We start from the raw sequence: 26,938 nt of genomic DNA, 5'->3' as shown, positions 1-26,938 counted from the left end.
GCTTGGCCTGCTGTGTTCATCCAGCTCTACACCTTGTTATCTCAGATTCTCCAGCATTGGCAGTTCCTACTATCTCTGTAACATAGGAAGATGGCCTTGGTTGTTGGAGGTCAGTCATCTCATCTCCAAGGCATCTCTGCAGGAGTTCCTCAGGGTAATGTCCTCGGTCCAACCATCTTCAGCTGCTTCAATGATCTTCCCTCCATCATGACGTCAGAAGTGGGGATGTTCACCAATGATTGCATGATATTCAGCACCATTCACCATCCTCAGAGACTAAAGAGGTTCATCTTCAAACAACGTAGTCTGGACAATATCAATCACCAGTAAGAGGTGATAACCACTGGCCTTGACATTAAACGGTTTTACCATCACTGAATCCCCTACTATCAACATCCTGGTGGGTTACCATTGACCAGAAACTCAACTAGACTCACCACCTAAACATAGTGGATACAATAGCAGGTCAGAAGCTAGGAATACTGTGGTGAGTAACTCATCTCCTGACTCCCCAAAGCCTGTCAATCATCTACAAGGTACAAGTGAGGAGTGTGATGGAATACTCCCCATTTGCCTGGATGAGTGCAGCTCCAAAAGCACTTAAGAAGCTTGACACTTTCCAGGTCTAGGCAACCCACCTGATTGACACCACATCCACAAGCATCCACTCCTACCACCACCAATGCTCAGTAGCAGCAATGTGTACTATCTACAAGATGCACTGCAGAAATTCACCAAAGATCCTCAGACAGCACATTCCAAACCTACGACCACTTCCATCTAGAAGTGCAGGGGCAGCAAATACATGAGAACACCACAGCCTTCAAGTTCCCCTCTCAGCAACTCACCATCCTGTGTCCATCAAGTGTCAAGCTTCTTAAGTGTTTTTGGAGCTGCACTCATCCAGGCAAATGGGGAGTATTCCATCACACTCCTCACTTGTGCCTTGTAGATGATTGACAGGCTGTGGGGAGTCAGGAGGTGAGTTACTCGCCACAGTATTCCTAGCTTCTGACCTGCTGTTGTATCCACTGTGTTTAGGTGGCGAGTCTAGTTGAGTTTCTGGTCAATGGTAACCCACCAGGATGTTGACAGTAAGGGATTCAGTGATGGTAAAACCGTATAATGTCAAGGGCAGTGGTTATCACCTCTTACTGGTGATATATCATAGTTCTTTCACTGCTCCTGGGTCAAAATTGTGGAATTCCCTCCCTAATGGCAATATGGGTCAACCCACAGCAGCTGTCTACAATTGTTCAAGAAAACAGCTCATCACGGGCAATTAGGGATGGGCGTTAGATGCTGGCCAGTCAGCGACACCACCATCTCACAAAAGATTTTTTAAAACCTGTCAAAAGTATATTTAAAAATTCCAATACCTTTCACTTCTGATTAAGTCATAATCAGACTCAAAACATTAATTCTGTTTCTGTCTTCACAGATGCTGCCAGACCTACTAAGTTTCTCCCATATTCTGTGATTCTTTCTGCTACCAGATGTTTTTGAACAGAGTTTAGATCCACAATTCTTAATAAGAGCTTTATTTAAATTATATGTCCAGCTGGTTGCTAGCTTCCCATATTTATGCAACCAACTGACACTTAATTAACAGGTTCATAAACTCTTCCCTCGTTCATTAGATCTCCGGCATCCTTTCATTAGATGATGACACCATGTAACTGCCAATCATGTCATAGCAGGAGGCTTAGAGTCTGTACAATTCATTTACTACCTGACTCAATCCAGTGCTCTTCATTTAACAATAATCTTCAATATTGTACTAAGAAACTCAATTTACCACAGGATACACTCAAATGCTTCATATATTAAATAAAAACCAAAAGAACTACAGATGCCGTAAGTCAGGATCAAAAACAGAAGTAGCTGGAAAAGCTCAGCAGGTCTGGCAGCATCTGTGAAGAAAAAAAAGCAGAGTTAACGTTTCGGGTCCAGTGACCCTTCTTCAGAACATACATTAAAGTCGTTATATAGGAATGCAATCATTGTTTTTGCTATTGGTATAAATTTGATACATACAGGGTGCTGGGTAATGGTATTTCAAGACAAGATTAAAATAGTTGTTGCATTACTACATTATTAGTTATTGTACTTACATTAGCACTTTATCAAATACTTTTTCTGTTTATAATAACTACTTAAAATATAGACTCTGGTTTTGGTTGAGATTCTGATTGGCCAGTTTTAATGCATTGTCCTAGTTTGCATAAATCATTCCATATGATTCACTTGATGCATACACCCCTACTCACTCGTGACAAATAATGCACCCAATCTCATTCATCTCTCTAAAATAAAACAAAGAACTGCGGATATTGGAGTTCTGAAATAAAACAGAAAAGGCTAGAGAAAATCAGCAGGTCTGGCAGCATCTGCAGGGGAAAAACAGAGTTATGGGTTTGATGATTCATCTTCATACTGCGTTTCTTCAACCATTTCTGTTTTTGTCACAAATCTCTCTCATTGTGTTCTAATTCAATCAAGTGTGAAATATGCTCAAGGGGTGTCCCTTGATAAAAGGCAAGGGTACCAAGGAGTTGAAAAAGTCTCTCACTGGACAGATGGGCATGTTCACATTCCTGCTCAAAACAGTTATCCACCTTTTAATTGGAGCACTGACGTTTTGAAGTTACATAAAGAATATAGCAATGTGCATTGTACCTACTAGGATAAAAAAATCTTTTGGGATAACACAAGTAACCGGGGCTTTGTTAACTAATTATGAAAAGTGGGCTAAAAACATATCATAAGACTAATCATAATGCACGCTCCCCACCCAACCCCAAAAGCAAATCTATCAAACCTCTGGCCTTTTCTAGCTCAATTTACCTTTAAGTCGTGATTCCTCCAATTAAAACCTGGCATAAAGTCATCACAATTCCTGGACAGTGAAGTTTGTTATTACAGCGCCAGAATCACCAAAATGAACATACAGATTGCAACGAAAATTAAGATTGACCCTGGCAGAGTCCCAATTTGCACTTATAAATAGACACCTAATAATAAAACTGAAAATAATGTGTTCTTGAGCCAATCCACTGAATTTTTAATGCAATCTGTGCACAGATCATTTACCCTATATAACTGATTCCACTGAGCCCAGTACGTTCATAAGACCAGAGATAGAGCCAGCGTTAGACAGTATCCCCTTGGTTTGAATGTTAAACTAAGAATGGGGAAATGTAACTATATGAATTCCGAGCTTTTACGAGAAGAAGCAAATGAAGACTGTTTACTGATGCGTTAAAAAAAACCCTTGAATGCTTCCTTGGAGAAATTATGTTCTTCCAGGCAAACTACGTTTTCTCTACAGCCAAGTCTCAGTAGCATCCACACAAAAGAAGTCTCCGAACTGATACAGAAGAGAACTTGTACGTAATTGTTGCAATAGCATTCCGTCTCTTGGGACTTTGCTTTCCTTTTAATTAGAGAATTAGTCCAGTAAGCAGATGTTACAGTGCATTTATCTTGATAACTCGGCATTTACATTTAGGAGAGGGTAAACGTTACAGTATTTTTACAGATGTGACACGTACAAACTGTCAAGTAAATCATATTAGATCCGTTTTGCTAATGTAGCGTGATTAAACATTCCGAAAGAAAAGGCTCAACTTTCGCTACACGGTGAAGACGTCAGTGTTAACATTTCTATTGCGGATGTCTTACCTCTTGATAAACTAGACGAAATTATCGTTAAAAATGGGATAACTATAAATTACTGGATAAAAATTAAACAAAACCCACAGTGACACGGGACGTGTGTTTGTCCTAAGTGTTTATGTAGATTTGCGGTGCACGAAGAGAGTGTGTGAATTCCCGACGGCTCAAATGGTCCTTCGGGAGAGGCAGCATCGGTCGGAGTGGCCGAATAGCCTCCATCTCTGCACTAACCCATTCATTAAAAGAAAATCCGAATATCGGGATCTAAATACTGAGAAACTGTCAATCATAACAAAGGAATTGTTGGATGACTATGCAAAGTTTAACTAACCTGAAGAAGCACTGGCCTCCTTTATTTCACTTGTTGACCGAGTGTTGACGGCTATCGAGTTTGGCGCCAGGATCCTCCATTTCCTGTCAGAGGGTGGGGATGAGGGAGGCAAACAGGACCCAGGGTGGGGGGTGGAGGGGGAACAGTGTTGTTCTGATGCTGAACGCAGCGACCCATCCCCTTCGTGTGCCGCGGGCGCCACGCGCACTTTACGGACAATCAACCGCCACAGCGCTCGCGCCCCTTCACACCATTTATCCCTTTCCCACCGCCCTGGACCACTCGTTTCCCTCCCATACCGCGAAGTTCCACGTGTCCCTCTCCAAAACCACGCGCGCCCTTCGCCAACCGTAAGATACCCCGTGTCCTTCATCCCGGGACCACGTGCGCACCACCCAGCCGCCAAGAGCACGTGGTCGCACGACGCCAAAGTTCACATAGCCGCACCCTTCGACCACGTGACTCAGCGTAGGCGTTCTCTCTGTGCTCGCAAGGACTGATTAATCCTGTTAACTCGCATTATTTTGTCCATTTTTTTACAGAAAACTGATAAATGACCTCTTAATTTAGGCCGTCTCCTGTTTACACCCATATTATGCATCGGATAAATGTTTTTTTCGTTAGGGCTGCAATGTTAACTTTCCCTTTCAAAGTACTAACTAAGTTCCAGTTTTGTGCTTTAAATAAAAGCGTAAATGCTGTACTCAGCTGGAAGTGCAGGGCCGCTTACGCTGTACTTGCTTTTAGTTTGTTTTCGACTTCAGCATAAGCTTCACTGAGTAGAAGTAGCTGGTTTTTGAGAAGTCACCCATTATTCGTCTTATTAGTTGTGTTAAAACATGACTGAAAACAATATTTTTATTCAAAATCTTCCCTACGTTAAAATGTTTCGCTTCTATACGTCCAAAATTGATTACGCTACCGAGACCTCTTTAAAACATTCTTTGTTAATTCAGTGTTCGATAAGTTATTGTTTATTGCACATTAGGTTTTCAAGCTACGTAGTAACTGGAAGATGAACAATTTCACGTTCTTTCACTTTTACCACAGCAATAAAGATTTTGTCTATTTTCACCATCAATGTCGTGTTGCAAGGAACACCGTCGCTAACTTTCAGAGTTACCGCAGCTGATGGTGGACAGCAGACCCCGAAAGGCAGCAAGTCCCAATTCGGCTGCGAAGGAAGCATCGATTTGAACCGTTTAACTCTCTCCACGTCTGTTGAGTATTTCCAGTGTTTTATGGTTTTAAGTCTTAATTCAAGATCTATTGAAAGTCAAGTCTGGGAGTTTACATTGGAGCAGGACATAGTATGGTATACAGTTTTGGGAATTGTGAATCATTTGCCTTGGTGCTTTATTAAGCTAAACGATTCCCTTGATTCTTCATTTTTTTTACTGTTACAATACTTTTTCTATACCTGACAGAGTAGGTAGATTAAGAGATGAATAAGCGTTCGTGTTTCCGCGAGAAACGAAGGCATGTGAAATGACTGTGACACAGGGAACCACGCTTTTGGTTCCATCTCCGTCCTGAGGGGAATTTGAAATTGACCTTTATGCTGGCCTTGCTAGTCACATTCACATCCAACAACGCATAAAAATTATAGCCCGTTCGTTAAGTCTGCACTCGTCTTTTCATCGCATGTCTGGGAACCTACTTTGGGTATTATTTCTAAGTTAAAGGCTCTGTATAAATATGCCGTTACCTCTATCTGCTGCCGTATTCCATGCCAATCACGGGATCTGAAAGTTAATACATTTCGAACAGCATCCGCATTACTTTGCTTTTGTATTACTCTAAAGTTTGCGGTGCAATCTTGTCCAAATGACTGTACCGCCTACAGATTACATGACATTAACCTTTCTCTTTTTATTTGTTTTATCAATGACGTATATTTTATGAAAAAAAGTTATACTCCATGCGACTTCTTTGTTAACTTCTGTCTTAATGTGATGAGTGATTAAATAATTAACTTCCGAACAATTCATATCGGACTCGAAACGTTAACTGTTTCTCTCTCCACGGATGCTGCTAGACATGCTCCAGCTATTTTTTTTAAATTTAGATTCCCAACATCTGCAGTATTTTGCTTTTAATTTACTTTCCTCTGCCGGCACATTGCCAACATCATCTAGTTCATTTCAAATTTCCAGCATTTGCTTTTTTCCTCTGTTCAAAATATTTTTCAACTTCCACGAGTAGTTTAAAAAGTTATTCCATATAGAGTGTATTGGTAGAATTCGAACTGTTATGTAACGTAGTTTTACAAATTTTATTAGTCAAGTATATTTTATGAAACTAAAGTTATATTCCACGCAGCTCTCCTCTGTTAGCTCTTGTCTTAATGCGATGAATGAGAAATAATGACGAGGCAAAATGAAAAGAAACTGGAGTAAAAATGTCATCCAGGATGAGATGAACTGTCAGTAAATATCTCTTTAACATGTGACATAAAGTGGCCTTGTGATGAGAAGTTACTATCAGGGTCCCTTGTGTAGTACTGTTGCAGAGGTTTCAGACATGTTTTTGGAGTAGTTACAAAGAGCTTATCTGATACATTCCACCGTCGGATGCCGAATGTTACCACTGAGATTCTTGTAGCGTGTCCCAATACTTTTATTTCAACCTTTTTATTTGATATCAAATAGCGCTAACAAAACATTTGTCCTCTGTGCACGAACATGGCGAAATACTCACCCGAGACCCAGCAGATTATCGTGAAAGAAAGAGTTGATTTTATGCAGCGCCTCACGCGACCTACGAATGAACCAACACGCTTTTCAGTCAGTGAAGTAGTTTTAAAGTGTAGTCACTGCTGTAATGTAGGGGATGCATTATAAATACATGGATAATATCCTTCTGTTAGGTTATGTTTTGGCGTTTCAGTAAACAATGAATGATCAGAAAAGAAACTGACCGGAAGCATCATGAGGTGACGTTATACTGACAATTGTAATTTTACATCCTAAATCCAATCCGCTCCTTGTCAACATAGAGTTCAGGAGCTCAAGCCAACTATCCCTGCAAGGACTTGGCCACTGATTCCAGAACCTAATTGTCAAAAAAAAACACTGCAACTGTACCTCTAAACCTTTCTAAAATTCCAATAGTAAGTTAATCACAAAGACAGTATCCCGGTTAGAAGTAGTACTGTTTAAAAATGCTTCAGTAAAGAGCAAATCTGGAGAAAACCCGACGGAGCCACATTTAAATCAAGCGTTCAAATTTTAATTTAAATACATAAAACATATGCCTTTTTTTAAATTCACTATTTTAATCATGCATTTCGAAGTTCCCAGATTCAGTAGAAACAGGATAAATCGTTTGAACTTACGTTTCAATTCACGTCCTCAAGCATGTTCTAAACTGGACAAAATCTGGAAGTGAATTCATTACCAAAATACTGCAGAGCAATAACTTGTCCGGGCTCTGTGTCACTCCCTGGACATTATACCGCGGCCATTGTATTGATGCATTAATACGTCCAGCAAGTAATCCCTTACACCATCCTGCAAACGCCTGGGGGAATTCTCCACTGAACTGGTCACAGTGAGTTCCTATTGGTGCTCGGTAGTTGTCCGTCTATTCGGCTTCTGGTTGGATGAAAATGAAATTATACATACTTTTGTCCGCTTTTTTAAAAAGTGCATTGCCCACTGAAGCTTTGGAAAAGGAGATAAGGAGCAGCACAGTCCAGAGGAGACGTGGTTTATATTTACTGTTCTGATGATGAGATAGTGATTCCGTATTCAGTGACATTTTGGAGCAGAAACGAGCACCTTTAAAACCTCCTCGGAACCTATCTTTGCACAGCACCTTGAGCTAATTTTTCTAATTTCCTTTATTGCTGCAGCTGGAACTTGACCCCAGTTATAAGAAATTGGCCCCGTTACATGCACCATGCACATGTTACTTTCCGAAGAAAATAAAGTTACATTTCAATGGATTTGCTTGATCTTCAACGAAGGGTGCACAATTCTGAACAAGCAGCGCCCTCAGTCGTTTATGATTTGAAATTGAAGGGAACCATTCAGTCCTGAAAGTGTCCAGCACGTCCATCAATCACTTCACAGGGAAAGAAAGGTTATCTGTGTGGTCAGGACCCATCATCGGGGTCATTCAGAAAATTAACCTTTCCTTCTGGCTCAGGTGGCTGATCGACTTGCTGCATGTGATCTTCCAGACAAAATCGACGCCAATTTAATTTATAAAGAAAAGTAACCATTCATAAGGCAACATTTCGGGAACCCCAGTTACTTCATAATGTGAATGAGCGGACTGCTGTGGTGTTTTCTTCCATCTGCAAGTGTAGTTAGGGCATCGGTCCCTTTCGTTTTGCTCCATGGAAGATTTGGAGAAAGAACCATGACAGCTTAGGGGAAATTCAAATTATTTTTAAAGAAAGATTGACGATTTTTAGAAGTTTAGAAGCAACGTACACATTTTTATTGGGATGAGAGACGTGCTGGCAGTTCCACGACACCAAGGTTTTGTTTTTCAGAATGTGAGGGATGCAGGTCATTGATGCTGGGAAACGATTCTCTTTGATCCCTCTTCCGTACCTACACCGGCCCTAAACCCCACCTCTTCCTCCGTTACATTGATGACTGTATCGGCGTCGCCTCGTGCTCCCACGAGGAGCTCGAACAGTTCATACACTTCACTAACACCTTCCACCCCAACCTTAAGTTTACCTAGACCATCTCTAACACCTCTCTCCCCTTCCTGCACCTCTCTGTCTCCATATCGGGCAACCACCTAGAAACCGATATTCATTTCAAGCCCACCGACTCCCACAGCTACCTAGAATACTCCTCCTCCCACCCACCTTCCTGCAAAAATGCCATCCCCTATTCCCAATTCCTTCGCCTCCGCCGCATCTGCTCCCAGGATGAGGCATTCCACTCCCGTACATCTCAGTTGTCCTCGTTTTTCAAGGACCGTAACTTCCCCTCCTCGGTGGTCGAGAACGCCCTCAACCGTGTCTCCCACATCTCCCGCACCTCATCCCTCACACCCCGTCCACGCAATAAAAACCAAAAAAGAATCCCCCTCGTCCTCACGTACCACCCCACCAACCTCCGGATCCAACGCATCATCCTCCGACACTTCCGCCATCTGCAATCCGACCCCACCACCAAAGACATCTTTCCCTCCCCACCCTTATCTGCTTTCCGGAGGGACAACTCTCTCCGTGACTCCCTTGTCCGCTCCACACTCCCCTCCAGCTCCACCACACCCGGCACTTTTCCCTGCAACCGCAGGAAGTGCTACACCTGCCCCCATACTTCCTCCCTCACCCCCATCCCAGGCCCCAAGAAGACTTTCCACATCAAGCAGATGTTCACCTGCACATCTGCCAATGTGGTATACTGCATCCGCTGTACCCGGTGTGGCTTCCTCTACATCGGGGAAACCAAGCGGAGACTCGGGGACCGCTTTGCAGAACACCTACGCTCGGTTCGCAACAAACAACTGCACCTCCCAGTCGCGAACCATTTCAACTCCCCCTCCCATTCCTCAGACGACATGTCCATCCTGGGCCTCCTGCCGTGCCATAATGATGCCACCCGAAGGTTGCAGGAACAGCAACTCATATTCCGCTTGGGAACCCTGCAGCCCAATGGTATCAATGTGGATTTCACAAGTTTCAAAATCTCCCCTCCCCCTACCGCATCCCAAAACCAGTCCAGCTCGTCCCTGCCTCCCTAACCTGTTCTTCCTCCCACCTATCCCCTCCTCCCACCTCAAGCCGCACCTCCATCTCCTACCGACCAACCTCATCCCGCCCCCTTGACCTGTCCGTCCTCCCTGGACTGACCTATCCCCTTCCTAACTCCCTACCTACACTCACCTTTCCTGGCTCCATCCCCGCCTCTTCGACCTGTTTGTTTCCTCTCCGCCTATCCTCTCCTCTATCCCTCTTCTATCCGCCTCCCACTCTCTCCCTATATATTTCAAAACCCCCTTCCCCTCCCCCTTCTCTGATGAAGGGTCTAGGCCCAAAACGTCAGCCTCTCTGCTCCTGTGATGCTGCTTGGCCTGCTGTGTTCATCCAGCCCTGCACCTTGTTGTCTCGGATTCTCCAGCATCTGCAGTTCCTACTATCTCTTTGATGTGAATTTTACATCAAGCACCAAGAAATGGTCCAGATTCTGTGTAAAGCTCTATCTAATCCAAGAAAAAAAAACCGTGCCTTCAAGTAGACCAATCTTTGTACGTTTGAACATTTCAGTTCATTGCATTCTACTGTATCTTCTAGTAAGATTGAACCATTAGCTTTTGATGTAAGACTGGTACTGAAATGAAGATGTTTAAGGTGTTGTATGAGGTAAATGTGGCGGCATGATTTGGGAATCAAACTTGACCTGAATACTGAAAGTAACTGAAACCACCCAAGAGTGCCATTTCATGCCATGATTTACACTGAAGGCAGTACAGCTTGTGTCTATTGTGAACTTGGAAATATAGGAACAGGAGTAGGCCATTCAGCCCCTTGAACCTGTTCTGTTCAATGAGATCATGGCTGCTGTATAGCTTAACTCCTTTTGGCCCTTATCCCTTAATATCTTTGCTGAATAAAAATGTATCTAAAAATAACAATTGATCCACTGCAGTTTATGGAAGAGAGTTCCAAACCTCTACCATTCTTTGTATGTGAAAGTGCTTACCACCATCTCCCCTGAACGGTCTGGCCCTAATTCTCAGCCTATGTCCCTTAGTTCTAGAATCTTTGACCAGGGCAATATTTGACCTACCCTGTCTTTTCCAGTTAATATCTTGAAGACTTCAATCGGATCACTCCTAACTTGCTAAATTCTAGAAAAAAACAGGCCCAATTTGTCTAATGTCTCCTCATATAGTAACCCCTGATGTCCAGGTTTCATTCTTGTATACCTATGTTGTACTCCCTCCAAGGCTAATATATCCTTCCTCAGGTGTGGTGCGCAGATCCGCTCACAGTATTCCAACTGGGGTCTAACCAGTATAACAGCAGCATAACTTCTGCCATCTTATTCTCCAGTCCGCTGGTTTTAAATGTTAGCATGCCATGAGCTTTCTTGACTATTCTCTGTACGTGTTCATTGCGTTTTAAGCGCAGGCAAATGGGACTGGTTCAGTTTCGGAAACCCGGGGAGGCAGGGAGGGGGAGGACGAAAGGGCTTTTTCCGTGTTGTATGACTCTATGCACCCCAAGTCTCTTTGGACATCCACTGTATTTAAATTAATACCATTTAGAAAGTGTTAGTCCAAATTTGAAAAAGTAAATTATAATCATTATTACATGAGAGGAACGCAATTTTTTCCCTGCTAAGAAACAGTAATCACCGAGAATGGAGGTCTGGAGATTCATGTAAGCACATATGCACAGAACTCCCTCAGTCAAAGAATGATTTAAGACTCGTACTGGGAGCATAAAATATCCTAATAGATATTACCTGTTTTGTTTATACATTCCACTCTTACTTAGATCTAATGTTGTCTTTAGATTGATTCATGGATTTTCAAACCAGTTTATTAAGCATTTTTTACTGCAAATCTCCGAGTGGCATCTTCCTGCAGTAACATTGAATACCGTGTAAGAATCTTCGACATCTTCTAGGCTATGTATTGCGATCAAGAGATCAGTTTGTTTCAAAGTCGAGAAACTCCCCAATATTCAGTGAGACTCGTTGCTGAGCAGAGTTGCTAACGTAGGAAAGTACTTTCTCTAAAAAGGGAGTAATATAATCAAAAAGAAACAGACAGATCTGAAATTGGTTAAAGTGGGGTGATTTGTTTCACATGAAGGGTCTAGGCCCGAAACGTCAGCCTTCCTGCTCCTATGATGCTGCTTGGCCTGCTGTGTTCATCAAGCTCTACACCTGGTTATCTCAGATTCTCCAGCATCTGCAGTTCCTACTATCTCTGACACAAAGAGTAGGTTACCTTTATTTGGAAGTGCGTAACACATTCAGATTGAAAGGCGCTGTTCAGTTTGCGCATGCGCTCCTGGTCTATCACTTTGCCCCGCAGTGCAACCCTTTGCCCCGCAGCGCCGAATTACATATCCGGTTCACACGCGGGGAAAGCAGTCTGGGTGAGGCGGGCAGAAAATGGGTGGCCGGAAGGCGGGAGGCGTTTGTTCGAGTTGTTTACATCCGCAGAGCGTGGTCTTCCTGCGGCTTGGCGGAGAATTGAGTTCGAGAAGAAAAGTCATCGCTTAATGGCTCCTCCGCTTGTTTACGACAGTGTAATGATAAAAACGGAGAAGGTGCTGCACCTGAGGAGCTGCAAAGGGAAATCAGTTCGAGTTGTGAGGGAGCATTACCTCAGGCAGTCGGTTCCCTGTAACAGTTCCCTGTGCCAGGCTGAGTGCCACAATGGTAAAGTATGGCCGAGCGGGTACAGTCATCTACAAAGCAGAACTCTCAACGATGTTAAAACTCATGGAGAAAAGAAAATATTGCATTTATATCACACTTTTCTGGATGTTTCAAAGTGTTTTATAACCAATGAAGTACTTAGAAATGTGGCCACTGATGTAGGAAACACAGCAGCCAATTTGCACTCAACAAGATCCCAAAACAGCAGTTCCTGTCCAGAAAATCTCTTTTCCCGATGTTGATTGAACATAGATATTGGCCACGATGGCAGGGAGAACTCCCCTGCTCTTCTCTGAAGTAGAGCTTGTGGGATCTTTTATATCCACCTGAAAGATGACACCTCTGACAGTGCAGCACTTTCTCAAGTACTGCACTGGGAGTGTCGGCCTGGATTGAGTAGTCGAGCTTCTGATGTGGGACTTGAACATACAACCTCCTGACTCAGAGGTGAGATAATGCTACCTATTGAACCACAGTTGACATTGTAAAAATTGAATAAAATAATACTCAAAAATATTCATGATGAGGATAGGACAGAATTCCTAATATAGAAGGAATTTTATATATCTTTCATTTCTTATGAACATCCCAAAGATATATACAATTGAAATAAGTTTGAAGTGCAGTCGGTGCTCTTATGCAAGTAAATTCTCACTTAGAAATATCTCTCAGATGTAATTGGACAATCTGCAATTGAGGTTGGTTGAGGGAAAGTACTGGCCAGGATATTGAGAGAGCTCCTTGTTTCTTCTAATAGTGCCATGGGATCTTTTATTTTTATATGAACATTGAGATAGTAGATAAATATCTCATCTGAATATTAGTGTTACTTTTGCTACTAACATACTATTAAACTAGACGCTTTAATCTTTTATGCTACTTGCTTAATTCTGCGTTAACTTAATGTTTCAGAAGGGAAATTGTTGTCAGAAAGTGCAACTCATTATGTGATACCTGACTGGAAAGTGGTGCAGGATTATTTGGAGATACTTGAGTTTCCAGAATTGAGAGGCATTGTCTTCATGCAGACAGCTTGTCAGGCTGTCCAACACCAGAAGGGACGCAGGTTTGTGATGGCTATCTATCTTTAATATTTGATGGATTTAAAGATCACGCAAAGCACTGGTCAGTCACTGAATCAAACAGTTAAAGCTTTAGCACTATGATTATTTAACGATGGCCTGTGATTTGCAACTCATGATGGAGAAACACAAGTTGTAATATTTGATCAAAAACAGAAGTTGCTGGAAAAGCTCAGCAGGTCTGGCAGCATCTGCAAAGAAAAAGTCAGAGTTAACGTTTCTGTTTCTGTTCCTGATTTACAGCATCTGCAGTTCTTTCGTTTTTTGTAATATTTGATTGTTATCTTGATTTTAAAAATTACTTGCATTGAATAACAGCAGTTTGCAACGATACACGATATTTAGTGCAATGGCAGCATGTCTCTTGTCAATGGCCAACTGAGTGAGGGCTGATATAGCCTGTATCAAACATGGTGCATTTGTGGACTAACTGTAGAGAGGTCAGCATTGTGTTCTTCCACTTCCAAATGCAATTTGAAGATGTAAGCAACACCTGCAAACAGGTCAGAATGTGACAAGTTCCCAGTGAACTAAAAGCAGCTGGTTTTCAAGGATGAAACAAGTTCACAAAATGATAAAGAAAACAGAGCTGATATTTAGGTCCTGAGGTTTATATTTGGAGTGACCTCAAGCTTCCTGGTGGTTATAATGAAAAGTAACTAACTATTACTTGAAGGCACTCTACCTTTGTACAAAATTATATAGATGCTGTTTTCTTGTTCTCATATGTGGTTAAGTACTTTGATGTTGTTATATAATCTGGCAAATCATAAATTCCAAATATGCCTTAGAATAAATTATTCCAGGCTAGATAAGATGTATTGTACGAGTATAATTGAATCTCTGATATTTCCTCCAATTATTACGCAGCAACACATTGGCTTTGATCTTTCTCCCACAACTATATGCATGAATGTGGGAACTTTTAACATTGGTCAATATAAATACATGCCAATATTGCTGTCACTCTGGCACTGGGAATCCAATACCCTCTTATATTAAATATTACCTAGACTGGCAAATCGTTTATGAGTAAGGTATGGGACACATCTGTTCAGGGCAACCTTTGTTATGTTGAGGAGTTCTGAATCCAGACCCATAGCCACTTAGGTGACCATTTGTAGGCAGCCCTCAGTAAGAAACCATTCACATGCTTTTTATCCTAAAGGAAGATTACATATTTCTTTGAGGGCTGCACTGTGGCTTAGTGGCTATCACTGCTGCCTTACAGTGCCAGGGACTCGCGTTTGATTCCAGCTTTGGGTGACTATCAGCGTGGAGTTTGCATGTTCTCCCTGTGTCTGCATGGATTTCTGCCGAGTTCTCCAGTTTCTTCTCAGTCCAAAGATCTACAGGTTAGGTGGATTGGTGATGGTAAATGTAGGGTTATAGGGATAGCGTGGGACCTGGGTCTGGGTGTGATGCTGTTTGGAAGGTTGGTGCAGACCTGATGGGCTGAATGGCCACTTTCTGCAATGTAGGAATTCTGTGATATTCACCTTTTTGTTTGGAGGTTCTTACTTAGAGTCTGTGTAATATGCATTAATGCGGTTTCAACTGGGTATGATACAGTATAGATTACAGAGAAATTCTAAGCACTGAGTAAAATATGTTTTATAATGAGATGTCGGTAAGGATGTACATGTAGTAATAATTTACTTTCCAAAGTCTGATTGCTTTGAATGAAGTCTCAAGGAGAAACTGAATACTTTCAAATTCTCAAACAAGTAGTACCATCGAATCTCCCTTCTCGCCTCCTGTTCCTGGTTGCGATGATTGGGACGTGTTGCCAGATTATTGCAGTTAGCTGTCAGCAACACGTTACAGCTGGCCACTGAATGCTATGATAGGAGGTGGAACCCTGGAGAATACCTTTCCAATATTTCTTTATTGATAAACTCTTGGAAGGATCCTAGGTGCATGACTACTGTTTTGCAGTACTTTTACTTCATGGAGTTATAGAGTTATACAGCACAGAAACAGATCCCTCGGATCAACTTGTCTGCGCCGACCAGATATCCTAAACTGACCTAATTCCATTTGCTAACATTTAGCCCATATCCCTCTAAACCCTTCCAATTCATGTATCCATCCATATGCCTTTTAAATGTTGTAATTGTACTCGTCTCGACCACCTCCTCTGGCAGCACATTTCATACATGCACCACCCTATGAGTGAAAAAGTTGCCCCTCGGATCCCTTTTACATCTCTCCTGTCTCACTTTAAACCTATGCCCTCAATTTTGGACTCCCTTACCCTGGGAAAAAGACCTTGGCTTTTCACCCTATCCATGCCCCTCATGATTTTATAAACCTCTATAAGATCACTTCTCAGCCTCCAACGGTCCAGAGGAAAATACTCCTGCCTATTCAGCCTCTCCTTATAGCTCAAACCCTCCAATCCCAGCAACATCCTTATAAATCTTTTTTGAACCTTATCAAATTTAACAACATCTTTCCTATAGCAGGGAGACCAGAATTGAGTGCAATATTCTGAAAGTGGCCTCACCAATGTCCTGTACAGCTGCAACATGACGTACAGGAATCCTGTACTCAATGCATTGGCCAATGAAGGTAAGTTCGCCAAAAACCACCTTCACCACCCTGTCTACCTGCAGTTCCACTTTCAAGGAACTATGCACCTGCGCCCTTAGGTCTGTTTGTTTGGCAGTACTCCCCTACCATTACAACACTGTTATTCTTACAGATATCTGAGATCTCTGTCTTCTCGCCAGGATTTTGTTCTTCTTCCAACTCGGATGCAACCCATCCTTCATATACAGATCATTTCTACCCCAGAAGAGATCCTAATGGTCAAAAATTGTGAATCCTTGCCCCTTACACCAGCTGCTTAGCCACACGTTCATCTGCTCAATCCTTCTATTCCTATTCTGGCTAGCACATGGCACTGGGAGTAATCCCAAAATTACTACCCTTGAGGATCTACTTTTTCACCTCCTGCCTAATTTCCTGTATTCTTCATGCAGAAATTTGTTCCTTTCTCTGCCTATGTTGTTGGTACCAATGTGTACAATGACCTTCTGCTGGTCATTCTCCTGTTTCACCTACTCTGTTGAACCTGGCACCAGGGAGGCAACACACCATGGCTCGCTGACGGCTGCAGAAACCTCTGTCTGTGCCCCTGACTGGAAAGCCCTCTATCACAATCAATCGCTTGGAACCTAATATACCCTCTTTACAGTATAGCCAGTCAGGGTACCAGAAACCTGACTGTCAGTGCTATATTCCCCTGAGAAGCCATCACCCCCTACCGTATCCAAATCAACATACTTGTTTGAGATGGGAATAGCCACGGGAGATGCCTGCACTACCTGCCTACCTCTCCTCCCTTTCCTAGCTGACTGTATCTGTGATTTCTCTACTTTCCTGAAACTGCCATTCAGCACACCCCCAACTTCTGTAAATTCCTCATTACTTCTAACTGCCACTTCAGCCAATCCATGGGATCCAATAGGATACGCAAGCAAACACACTTCCTTGTAGATGTGGTCTCCAGGAATATTGAAGTGCTCCCTGATCTCCTACATCCGACAAGAAGAGCACATCAGTCTACTAAAAACGATCTCTTCACTTTAAGAGGTAGTAAGTACTTAATATGCTTTGTTAAAGCAGGAATCAAGAATCAGCTATGATTGTCAGGAGATGTGTTTTATTAGTAGGAATGTTTTTTCCAATTCACTTTTGATTTGACTGCCACCCCATGGAAGAAGGCCATTCAACCCGTAGCGCCTATGCCAGTCCTTTGTTATTCATTCGATCTCACTGCCATGCTTGTTCCCTGTAGCCCTGTAATGTTTTTCTTCAAGGATTTATCTGATTTTCAAAATTCTTATTAAATCTATTTTCAACATACTTTCAGGCAGTACATTCCAGATCACCACAACCCCTTGTGTAAAATGAAGAAAAAAGAAATATTATTTTACGAAGCAAATGTGTTTTGTTCTACATTTTATAAATGAGAAACTAGGTTTCTTTTTATAAATCCCTCTACATAACAGGTTAACTATAATCAGAATTGTTAGTAGGACAGAAGTTTGGGCATTTCATTGAATGCTGTCTACAGTTTTTTTTATCGTTATGCTAGATTTAAGAGGCATTGCCATCTGAGTAAAACATTATATGAGATTCTTTATCCTCTACCCCAATAGAGTGCATACAATAACCAATTCAATTGTGAAATGCCTTGATGGGATTTTGGACTCATGAACTCTTTTTTGGTTTATTAAACCTAACTCTTAAACCTATAACAAAAACATGTCCCTATTAGATTTGTGACAATTCTGTAGCTTTAAGAGGTGTACTTGGTTATAGTATTTTTTTGAAAAGAGGTTTTAAGACAGAGGTAGGAGCTGTCTATTTTAATCCAATAACGTAAACAGCTTGTGAGGCCTTGGCGTTTTTTAAAGTCATAACAATAATAGCAGCTTGAGTGGGTGGGCACAGACTTCCGCAGAACCAGGATTAGTTTAGTTTTAGTTTTTCAGCAGCAGCTGCTGGGGTCTTGTTGGTTGAGTTTGGAAGCTGCTGTACATCCCTCCCTGCTACCCTCTCTGAGTTTCCTCTTGATGTTTTTCATCCTGGACTGGAGAATTGCATGTGAGACAAGCTATTTAATTAAATTTCCCTTTGCCAAGGGTGTGTTTTTGGGATGTTACTGTATTTGAACAGTTAATAGTTTACTAGTTATATAATCTGTTATCCAATAGAGTTGTTATTCCAATTTTTTCTTTCTTTTGTATTTTAACGATAGTGTATGAATGGAATGTGTTTTACTTCGCAACCAGTAGTTTGACCAATCAAATTGTATTGGGAATGCAATGCCTTTAAAATAAGAAAAGGTTAGCCTAATATATTTTCAGGAGGTTTGCTCTGGTCCATAACAGATTGCACGGCATCTTTTGAGCCAGAGGGGAAAGATATCACAGTGACTGCTGGGTGAGTTCATGCTGCACAGTGAACTGATTTCTTTTTCCGTTATAAACTCGTGACCTTGTAAGATTTTATGACATTGAAATCTCAATTGCAGCATCTGTTGAGATTTGTGAAATGTTCTTTCTCTGCTTTGCCTTATTCTATATATCTCTGCCTTTCTTTTGTTTTTCCACATTGGTTGGTTAATAGTCTTTAATATGTATTTTTAACAATGTCATTGTCTATTGCTCTATTTCCCTCCCTCTGTTGAGCAATTAGCCTAAAGTAATAATAGACTCCTTCTTGTTCAAGAATGTCCAAACTCTCAATGTTTTCATTGCCTCATGTGGGTTCTCTCATAGTCTGATGCAGGATTAGCATGAATGTCGATAAAACCCACAGTTTATGTGGTGCTTGGGGGAATTTTTACCACTGTGCCATCTCTGGTCTTCCTGTAGTTTACAGTACATAACTCGTACACTGTGTGCGAGGAAGGCCATTCTGCACAACAAAGGCAGAATAGTTTAGTTAACTGGGGCAGCTGCAGCTATACTGTATGTTCACTGCTCTGTTGCTGATGCAGTATGTGCAATTTACAAAATCCACGGCATAAATTCATCAAGGAAACTTCCACAACACCACCTCCCTAATCAGCTCAACTGCTGAGAAGGGCAATAGAAGCAATGTTCTAGGAATGCCATTGTCTTAGAATTGCACTCTGATTTGGATTTGTTATGATTTTCTTTCAATTCTGCTGGGTTAGTACACTTAAAAATTCTGCAGCTGTGCACAAAATTCCATCAACGTTTTAGAATAATAATTTTTGGTTGGCAATGAAAACATAAATACAGCCTTAGACATATTGGCACCCTTTGAGAATAAATGAAAAATTTTATTGATTTTAACTTCATTATTCTTCCAGAAAGTTTATTCCATACATTCCTCACCCTTTGTGTGAAAATTTCAACTAGCTGGAAGTTACATCTCCTTGTCCCCTGTCTTGCTTTAGCTTAAAGTGATATTCCAGACCTTGTCTTTTCAGTTCCCTTAATTATCTTATATACTGTTCCTCTATAAGATCTCCCTGCTGTATTCAAGACTGAAAAGCTCAACCTGCTTCAATTTTTTTCTTACAATTCAGATTTTTGACAAAACAATCAATGTTGAGCAGCTTCTCTGCACTGCCTCCAGTGCTTCAATATGTTCATTCTGTTTGTGACTAAAACTGGAGGTGTTACTCATGGTGCCATATCACCGGATGCAATACTCTTTTTATTTACAACCTCCTGTGACTCGTATTCCTTTGTATTGTGTAAATTGGCATTTGATTTGCTTCATGTATTGCTGTCTGTGGATTGGACTTGTTGAATAATATCATTCCCCTTGCGGAAGAGTCTAGGACTAGAAGGTGTAATCCCAAACTAAGGGGTCAACCATTTGAAATAAAGACGAGATGGCATTTCTTCCCTCAGAGGGCTTTGAATCTGTGGAATTCTTTATCACACTGAGCTGAAGAGGCTGTGTCATTAAATATATATTCAAGAGGTTGGATAGACAAATATTTAATCAGTAAGGGAATCAAGGGTAAAGAATCAAGGGAAAGTGGAGATGAGAGTTATCAGATTTGTTGTGGTCTCTTGATGGAGCAAACTCGATGGGTTGAATTATCTACTTCTACTCCTTAATTTTATTTGAGAGTCAACTACATTGCTATTGATTGGGAGTCACATGTAGACCAGACTGAGTAAGAGTGGCAGATTTTCTTTCCTAAGGGGCATTAATGAACCAGATGGGTTCTGTAGTAACCAATGATAGTTTCATGGTCATGTTATTGGGACAAGCTTTCATTTGAAATTTTAGGTTATGAACAGATTGAGTGAGAAAATGTGGAATTCTCCATTTTGGCAAGAAGAATAAAAATGACATATTATCTAGCAGAGGGGTCAGGGATTCCTAGTGATTGATTTGCGGTAGGTATAGTAAGTACTTAGGACAGCTAATAAATATTAATGTCTAATATGAAGGGAAATGAATACAAAAGTTCAGAGCTGATGCTTTAATTATACGATGCATTGGTGAGGCCACATCTGGAGTACTCTGCAGTATTGGTCTCCTTATTTAAGGAAGAATCTAAGTTTGTTGGATGTAGTTCAGAGAAGATTTACTAAACTAATATCTGGAATGGGCAGGTTATGTTATAAGGAAAGATTGGACAAATTAGTCTTGTATCTGCTGGAATTTATAACTGTAAGAGGCAACTTGACTGAAACATATAAGATCCTGAAGGGTCTTCACAGGGAAGATGTTTTCTCTTGTGGGTGAATCTAGAACTAGGAATTAGTTCTAGACCGCAGTTCCAAAGAAGAGTCATACCAGACTCAAAGCGTTAATTCTGTTTCTCTCTTCAGCGAGATCTGCCTGATCTGCTGAATTCCTCAAGCATTCCTGGTTTATTTCAGATTTTCAACATCTGCAGTATTTTGCTTTTATTTAAGATAATTATGATCCTAGTTGAGGAAATATTGTACTATAATCCTTGTGTTATGGAAACTCAAGATTTGTCCTGTTTAAATCAACCATTAAAATTACCCAAACGTAACTGTGTCCTGTTAATGCTTCACCTGCCAGTAGCTCCTGGCTAAAAAAAATTGGGAGTTAAACTTCTGTTGAATTTCTAAATTTAATGCTTCGTCCAGGTCTTGATGCCATCTGTGAACAGGGGAATCAAGGTCACATCTTTCACAACAAATTGGCAGAGAGTGTTTTGCAGACTGTACAACATATTACATTATCCTCAATACACTGTGAATGTTTCACCTTCCCTTGTAAAACCTTAGTTTTTCTATTTCATTCTTTAAAAGTCAGTTTCAAAACTCTTCCAGTTTTGTATATTTACTGTATTGTCCTAACATGGCTAATTTCACATTGTTTCTCACTACTGTTCATAAAGTCATAAAGTTATACAGCACGAAAACAGACCCTTTGGTCTACCTCGCCTGCGCCGACCAGCTATTCTAAATTAATCTAATCTCATTTACCAGGTTTTGCCCCATCCCTCTAAACCCTTTCTAATCATACACCCATCTAGATGCCTTTTAAATGTAATTGTACCTGCTTCTACCACTTCCTCTGGCAGCTTGTTCCATACATGCACCACTCTCAGGTCCCTTTTATCTCTTTCCCAGTTTGAATCTATGCTGTCTAATTTTGGACTCTCCTACCCCTGGAAAAAGACCTTGGCTATTCATCCAATCCATGCCCCTCGTGATTTTATAAACCTCTATAAGGTCACCCCTCAACTTCCCACGCACCAGGGAAAAAAGGCCCCAGCCTATTCAGCATCTCCCAATGACTCAAACCCTCCGATCCTGCCTGGAGCCATTCTTGTAAGTCACTTCTGCACTCTCTGTCCAATGTATTTGCATGCTTCCTGCAATGTGGTGTCCACAACGATAGACAATACTCCAGATGAGGTCTAACAACAGTCCTGTACAAGTGTACATGTAGAAATTTGTTGATCTACCTTTACAAACCATTAAAATTGTTTTACAACACGGAGACAGGCTATTCCATTGAGACTAAAAGGTTCATCACCACATAATTTTTTTCTTGCACCCCTTCAGCATATCTCTGTATTCCCTTGAGTATTTCTCTTGCTTCCCCCTGAACGCATTACAAACTATTTGCCTTGACCACTCCATTTAGGAGTGAGCTCCACATCCAAGCCACTGTCTGGGTAAAGAGGTTTTTCCTGTGTTTCCTGTTGGATTTATTTGCAACTATCTCATGTTTACGACCTCATCCATAAATGGAAATATTTTCTCTCTGTCAAACGTATCAATTTCTGACAAAATCTTGAAAAGCTCTCTCGGAACTCCTTCAGTTGGCTTCTTTTTGGAATATACAGCTTCTGTTCTATTTTTCCTATGGCAGTGTCACAGAATAACTACAGAATGGAATAAGGCCATTTGGCCCTATGTGTCAGTGCTGCCCCAAAGAGCAACACCATAAGACATAGGAGCAGAATTAGGCTGTTTGGCCAATTGGGCCTGCTCCGCCATTTGATCAAGGCTGATATGCTCCCCACCCCGTTCTCCTGCCTTCTCCCTTAACCTTTGATCCCCTTACCAATCAAGATCCATAAAGTACTGTTAAAAATTTTTTTGTTTTAATTTTACATGTGTTTTATAAAAGCAAATTTATGCTTAAGTGGACAGCATTCAATAAGCCTGCTTGTATGTTAACAGGTTTAAGTGATCACTAAATTGGCCTTTGATACTTTAAAAGTTATACTGTCCTATTTGTTGCACGAGAAATGGTACTCAGTTCAAGCAGACTTGGAAATAAAAGATTGAGAAAATATAGCATAAGCAATGTTTATAAAATATTTTGGAAAATCTATTTCATCAAACAAAATGTCTTGGTTTTGAACATATTTTCAAATGACCCAATGTATTTGTTATACCTTTAATTTTCAAGACTTAATATTGTGTACTAATGTTATCAAATGGTTAAATTTGCAATAAGTACATTAACTGCCTACTAACATTTTGGAAAAAGTTCCCTTGAGGTTTGAGCGTCTGTTAAAAGCCTTGGGCTATTTTAATCAAAGACCGTCAACTTAACAGATTGCTGTTAATTTTGTCCCAGTTGTTCATTTAATTCCCCCTGTGTGCAGTATGGATTGCAGTACCTGCTGTCACGAGTTAGCCTCTATGGTATTTTCATGGCAGTGTTTAAAGACTTTAAAGGTCTTATCCTTTCCCAAATTATTTATTTTATAGCATTGAATCTTGAAGTTTTTCAAATACTTTGTGTCTTCAATGGAGTGAAACTTCCAAGCTTACTTGAAAATAACAGCTAGAAAACTTGACATTGACATCTGATTTTGGATTGGTTATAAATAGCTCTGTAAAAACAGGGGAGTCTTTTCTACCAAATCAACAAATATTATTAGACATGAAAGAGGAACATTCTGTGCAAGTATCTGTCTGTAACAGAATTGAATGTCAAATCCATTTCCCTTTTGATGGAGATAGTAGGAACTGCAGATGCTGGAAAATCTGAGACAACAAGGTGCAGAGCTGGATGAACACAGCAGGCCAAGCAGCATCATAGGAGCAGGAAGGCTGTCGTTTCAGGCCTAGACCCTTCATCTGATGAAGTCTGAGGTCTGATGAAGGGTTTCGGCCCGAAACATTAGCCTTACTGCTCCTATGATGCCGCTTGGCCTGCTGCGTTCATCCAGCTCTGCACCTTGTTGTCTCCTTTTTGATGGAAATCAGTTGATATAACTAATTTAAAGTTTGAGCGTGATTAACTTCTGGCAGGCTGGATTTTTTTTCATTTATCATTCGATACTTTCAGTCTGTTCAAAATAAATTAGGTTCTTGAAATGTTAAGTATTCAAAATTTTGTTGGAATTATAGATGCAGTATTCCTTTCTTATATGTTTATAAACATCTTGTTCACAAGCAAGCATGACAGTTGGAGCTGTAATGCGCTATAGTTCAGAGTTCAGTATTTGTGTTCACCAAGCTCCCTAAATTCAAATTGTCATTGCACTTCAGAACTTTCTTTATCAAAATGTCAAAATATGGCACTCTGCATGGGAATGATCACGTCTCGTTCATGTGTTTAGGTTTACACCTTTAAACAGCAGAGTAATTGGTAGTTTTGTGGTACTTTTGTTAATTCACGTAATATTTATTGGGAAGTCTCTTGCTCAAATAACTGACCCTCAACACTGTTCATTTTACATGATTGTACCAAAAGTTGAAATACTGTTCTGGTATAAGGAGAATCTAATTATAATCAAGCCACATTAATTTCTTCAGTTAATTAATTGATTTTCTCACGTGTGAGTTCTAATGTTCCAGCCCCATAACACTCCAACATCCCTGTCCTCTCCCAATGCATATCCTCTTGAGAACTCCATTTCTTTCTCCCTGCCATTGGTAGCTGTATCTTCAGCTAAGGCCCTTAATTGTGCTGCTCACTTAGTCCTTTATGATGATGCTTGAAACCTATATGCTTGACCAGATTTTGGCCTTTACCCTTAAGTTTGCCATTTGTGACTCCATCTCAAATTTTGTTTCATGAAGCAATGAAATACATTGGTACATTTTAATGCACGCGAAATGCTACATACATGCAAGTTATTGCTGCTTTACTTTTGAGCTAACAAGATCAGTATAATTTATTTATTTTGTTAATGATTCTCATTACATATATCCATATCACCAAGTGAAACTAACTAGTAGACTGTCTTTGATCCTGCAGTATTCATCATTTGTTCTGTTATCCTTTACATTCTTCCACAACATAATTGACTGATTAATTGTCACGTGTACTGAAATACAGTGAAAACATTTGTTTACGAGCGGTACAGGCAGATCATAGTAGGCAAAGGATGTACAGATCAAAAAGACTTAACAGAGGCATACAGGTTACGTTGCACAGGGTGTGTGCTACACAAGATCAACATTAGCAAGATCAGCATTATTTGAGGCTAGGGAGTCCATTCATCAGTCAGATAATGGCCAGGAAGAAGCTGTTCCTGAACCTGCTTGTGCGTGTGTTCAGGCTTCTGTATCTTCTGCCTTACAGAAGATGTTGTAGTAGATCATTACCAGGGTGCGATAGGTCTTTGATGTTGGCAGGCTTTCTGCAGCAGTGAGCCATGTAAGTGGGGTCCATGGATGGAAGATTGGCTTCCGTGATGGTCTGGGCTGTGCAGACCACCTTCTGTAGTTTCTTACGGTCCTGGGCAGACCAGTTGCCATATCAGGCCATTATGCACCTGGACAGTATGCTTTCAATGGTACATCTTTAGAAGTTGGTGAGGGACCTCATGAAAGTGCCAAATTTCCTGAGTCGCCTGAGGAAGAAGAGGCGTGTTGTGCCTTCTTGACTGTTGCATCTATGTGCAAAGTCCAGGACAAGTTGTCGGTTATCGTCACTCTGAGGAACTTGATGCTCTTCACCCCCTCAACCTCAGTTCGTTGATATAGATAGGGGACTCCTCTCATTTTCTTCAGGTAAGAGGGGTTGCCATGGGTAGCCGCATGGGCCCTAGTTATGCCTGTCTGTTCCTTGTTCCAGTCCTATTCTGGCCCCCACCCACAACTCTTTCTCCGATACATCGATGATATCATTGGTGCTGCTTCTCTCTCTCGTCTAGAATTGGAAAACTTCATCAATTTCGCCTCCAATTTCCACCCTGCCCTCACTTTCACCTGGTCTATCTCTGACTCCTCCCGTCCCTTTCTCGTCATTTCTGTTTCCATTTCTGGGGATAGACTGGCCGCTAACATCTATTACAAACCCACCGACTCCCACAGCTACCTGGACTATACATCCTCACACCCCACTTCCTGTAAAGACTCCGTTCCATTTTCTCAGTTCCTCCGTCTCCGTCACATATGTTCAGATGAGGCCAACTTTGACAAGGGAGCCTCCAAAATGTCCACATCCTTCCTCAACTGAGGATTCCCCAGCTCCGTTGTCGACAGGGCCCTCAATTGGGTCCGACCCATCTCCCGCACTTTTGCCCTCACCCCTTCTCTTCCCTCCCGCAACAGCGATAGGGTGCCCCTTATCCTCACCTACCGGCATCCACATCCAGAAGATCATCAGATGCCATTTCCGCCACCTCCAGCAAGATGCCACCACCAGACACATATTCCCCTCCCCTCCCTTGTCCGCCTTCTGCAGGGACCGTTCCCTCCGGGACACTCTGGTCCACATTTCCTTCACCCCCAACACCTCCCCAAAGCCCTACGGCACCTCCCCCTGTAACCGGCGAAGGTGGAACACCTGCCCATTTACCTCCTCCCTCCCCACTATCCAAAGGCCCAAACATACGTTCCAGGTGAAGCAACACTTCACTGCACTTCCAAGAATCTAGTCTACTGCATTCGCTGCTCACAATGTGGTCTCCTCTACATTGGGGAAACGAAGCGTAGACTTGGCAACCGCTACGCAGAACATCAACGTTCTGCTCGCAAAAAAGATCCTGAACTACCTGTTGCCTGCCACTTCAATGCACCACCCTGCTTTCTGGCCAACATCTCCTTCTCTGGCTTGCTACAGTGTTCCAGTGAAGCCCAACGCAAGCTGGAGGAACAACACCTCATTTTCCGCTTGGGGAGCCTACAGCCCTCCGAACTCAATATTGAGTTCAATAATTTTAGGGCCTAAACTCTCCCATGTCCCAGCCCCCCACCCCACACACCAGGCCTTGTTACCATACAGCCTGCCACTACACACCCCCTGTTGTTAGTCACTAACACTCCCCATTGACAACTATTCACCCTCCCAGCCTGATCGTTACAACTCCTTTGTCTGTCCAACTGTCTTTCTCTCTCTTTGGGATCTATCCTATCGTTTACTCCCTACCCCACCCACCTCCCCATTTTCTGCATATAAACTGATGTTTTCCCAGCCACCGTCAGTTCTGAGGAAGGGTCAATGGACCCGAAACATTAACTCTGTTTTCTCCTCCACAGATGCTGCCAGACCTGCTGAGCTTTTCCAGCAACTTT

At 41.6% G+C, this 26,938-nt stretch overlaps 1 protein-coding gene across 5 annotated transcripts in view; it reads left to right on the top strand.

Moving 5' to 3' along the window:
* The first annotated feature begins 12,104 nt into the window (after positions 1-12,104).
* dis3l (DIS3 like exosome 3'-5' exoribonuclease) overlaps positions 12,105-26,938 on the top strand; it is a 48,008-nt gene continuing 33,174 nt past the window's right edge. For 2 of the 5 annotated variants that reach the window (XM_048616001.1, XM_048616000.1), the window contains exons 1-2: positions 12,105-12,378; positions 13,291-13,444. In XM_048616001.1, the coding sequence (XP_048471958.1) occupies positions 12,219-12,378; positions 13,291-13,444 (314 nt within the window). In that variant the 5' untranslated portion in view covers positions 12,105-12,218. Of the gene's footprint in view, positions 12,826-13,290; positions 13,445-26,938 lie in introns of all 5 variants that reach the window. The other 3 variants (XM_048616002.1, XM_048616003.1, XM_048616004.1) reach the window with 3 other exon arrangements.

Source organism: Rhincodon typus, chromosome 33 (assembly GCF_021869965.1).
Source record: "Rhincodon typus isolate 14 chromosome 33, sRhiTyp1.1, whole genome shotgun sequence".
NCBI classification, from domain to species: domain Eukaryota; kingdom Metazoa; phylum Chordata; class Chondrichthyes; order Orectolobiformes; family Rhincodontidae; genus Rhincodon; species Rhincodon typus.
This window is presented reverse-complemented; position numbering and strand designations above follow the sequence as displayed.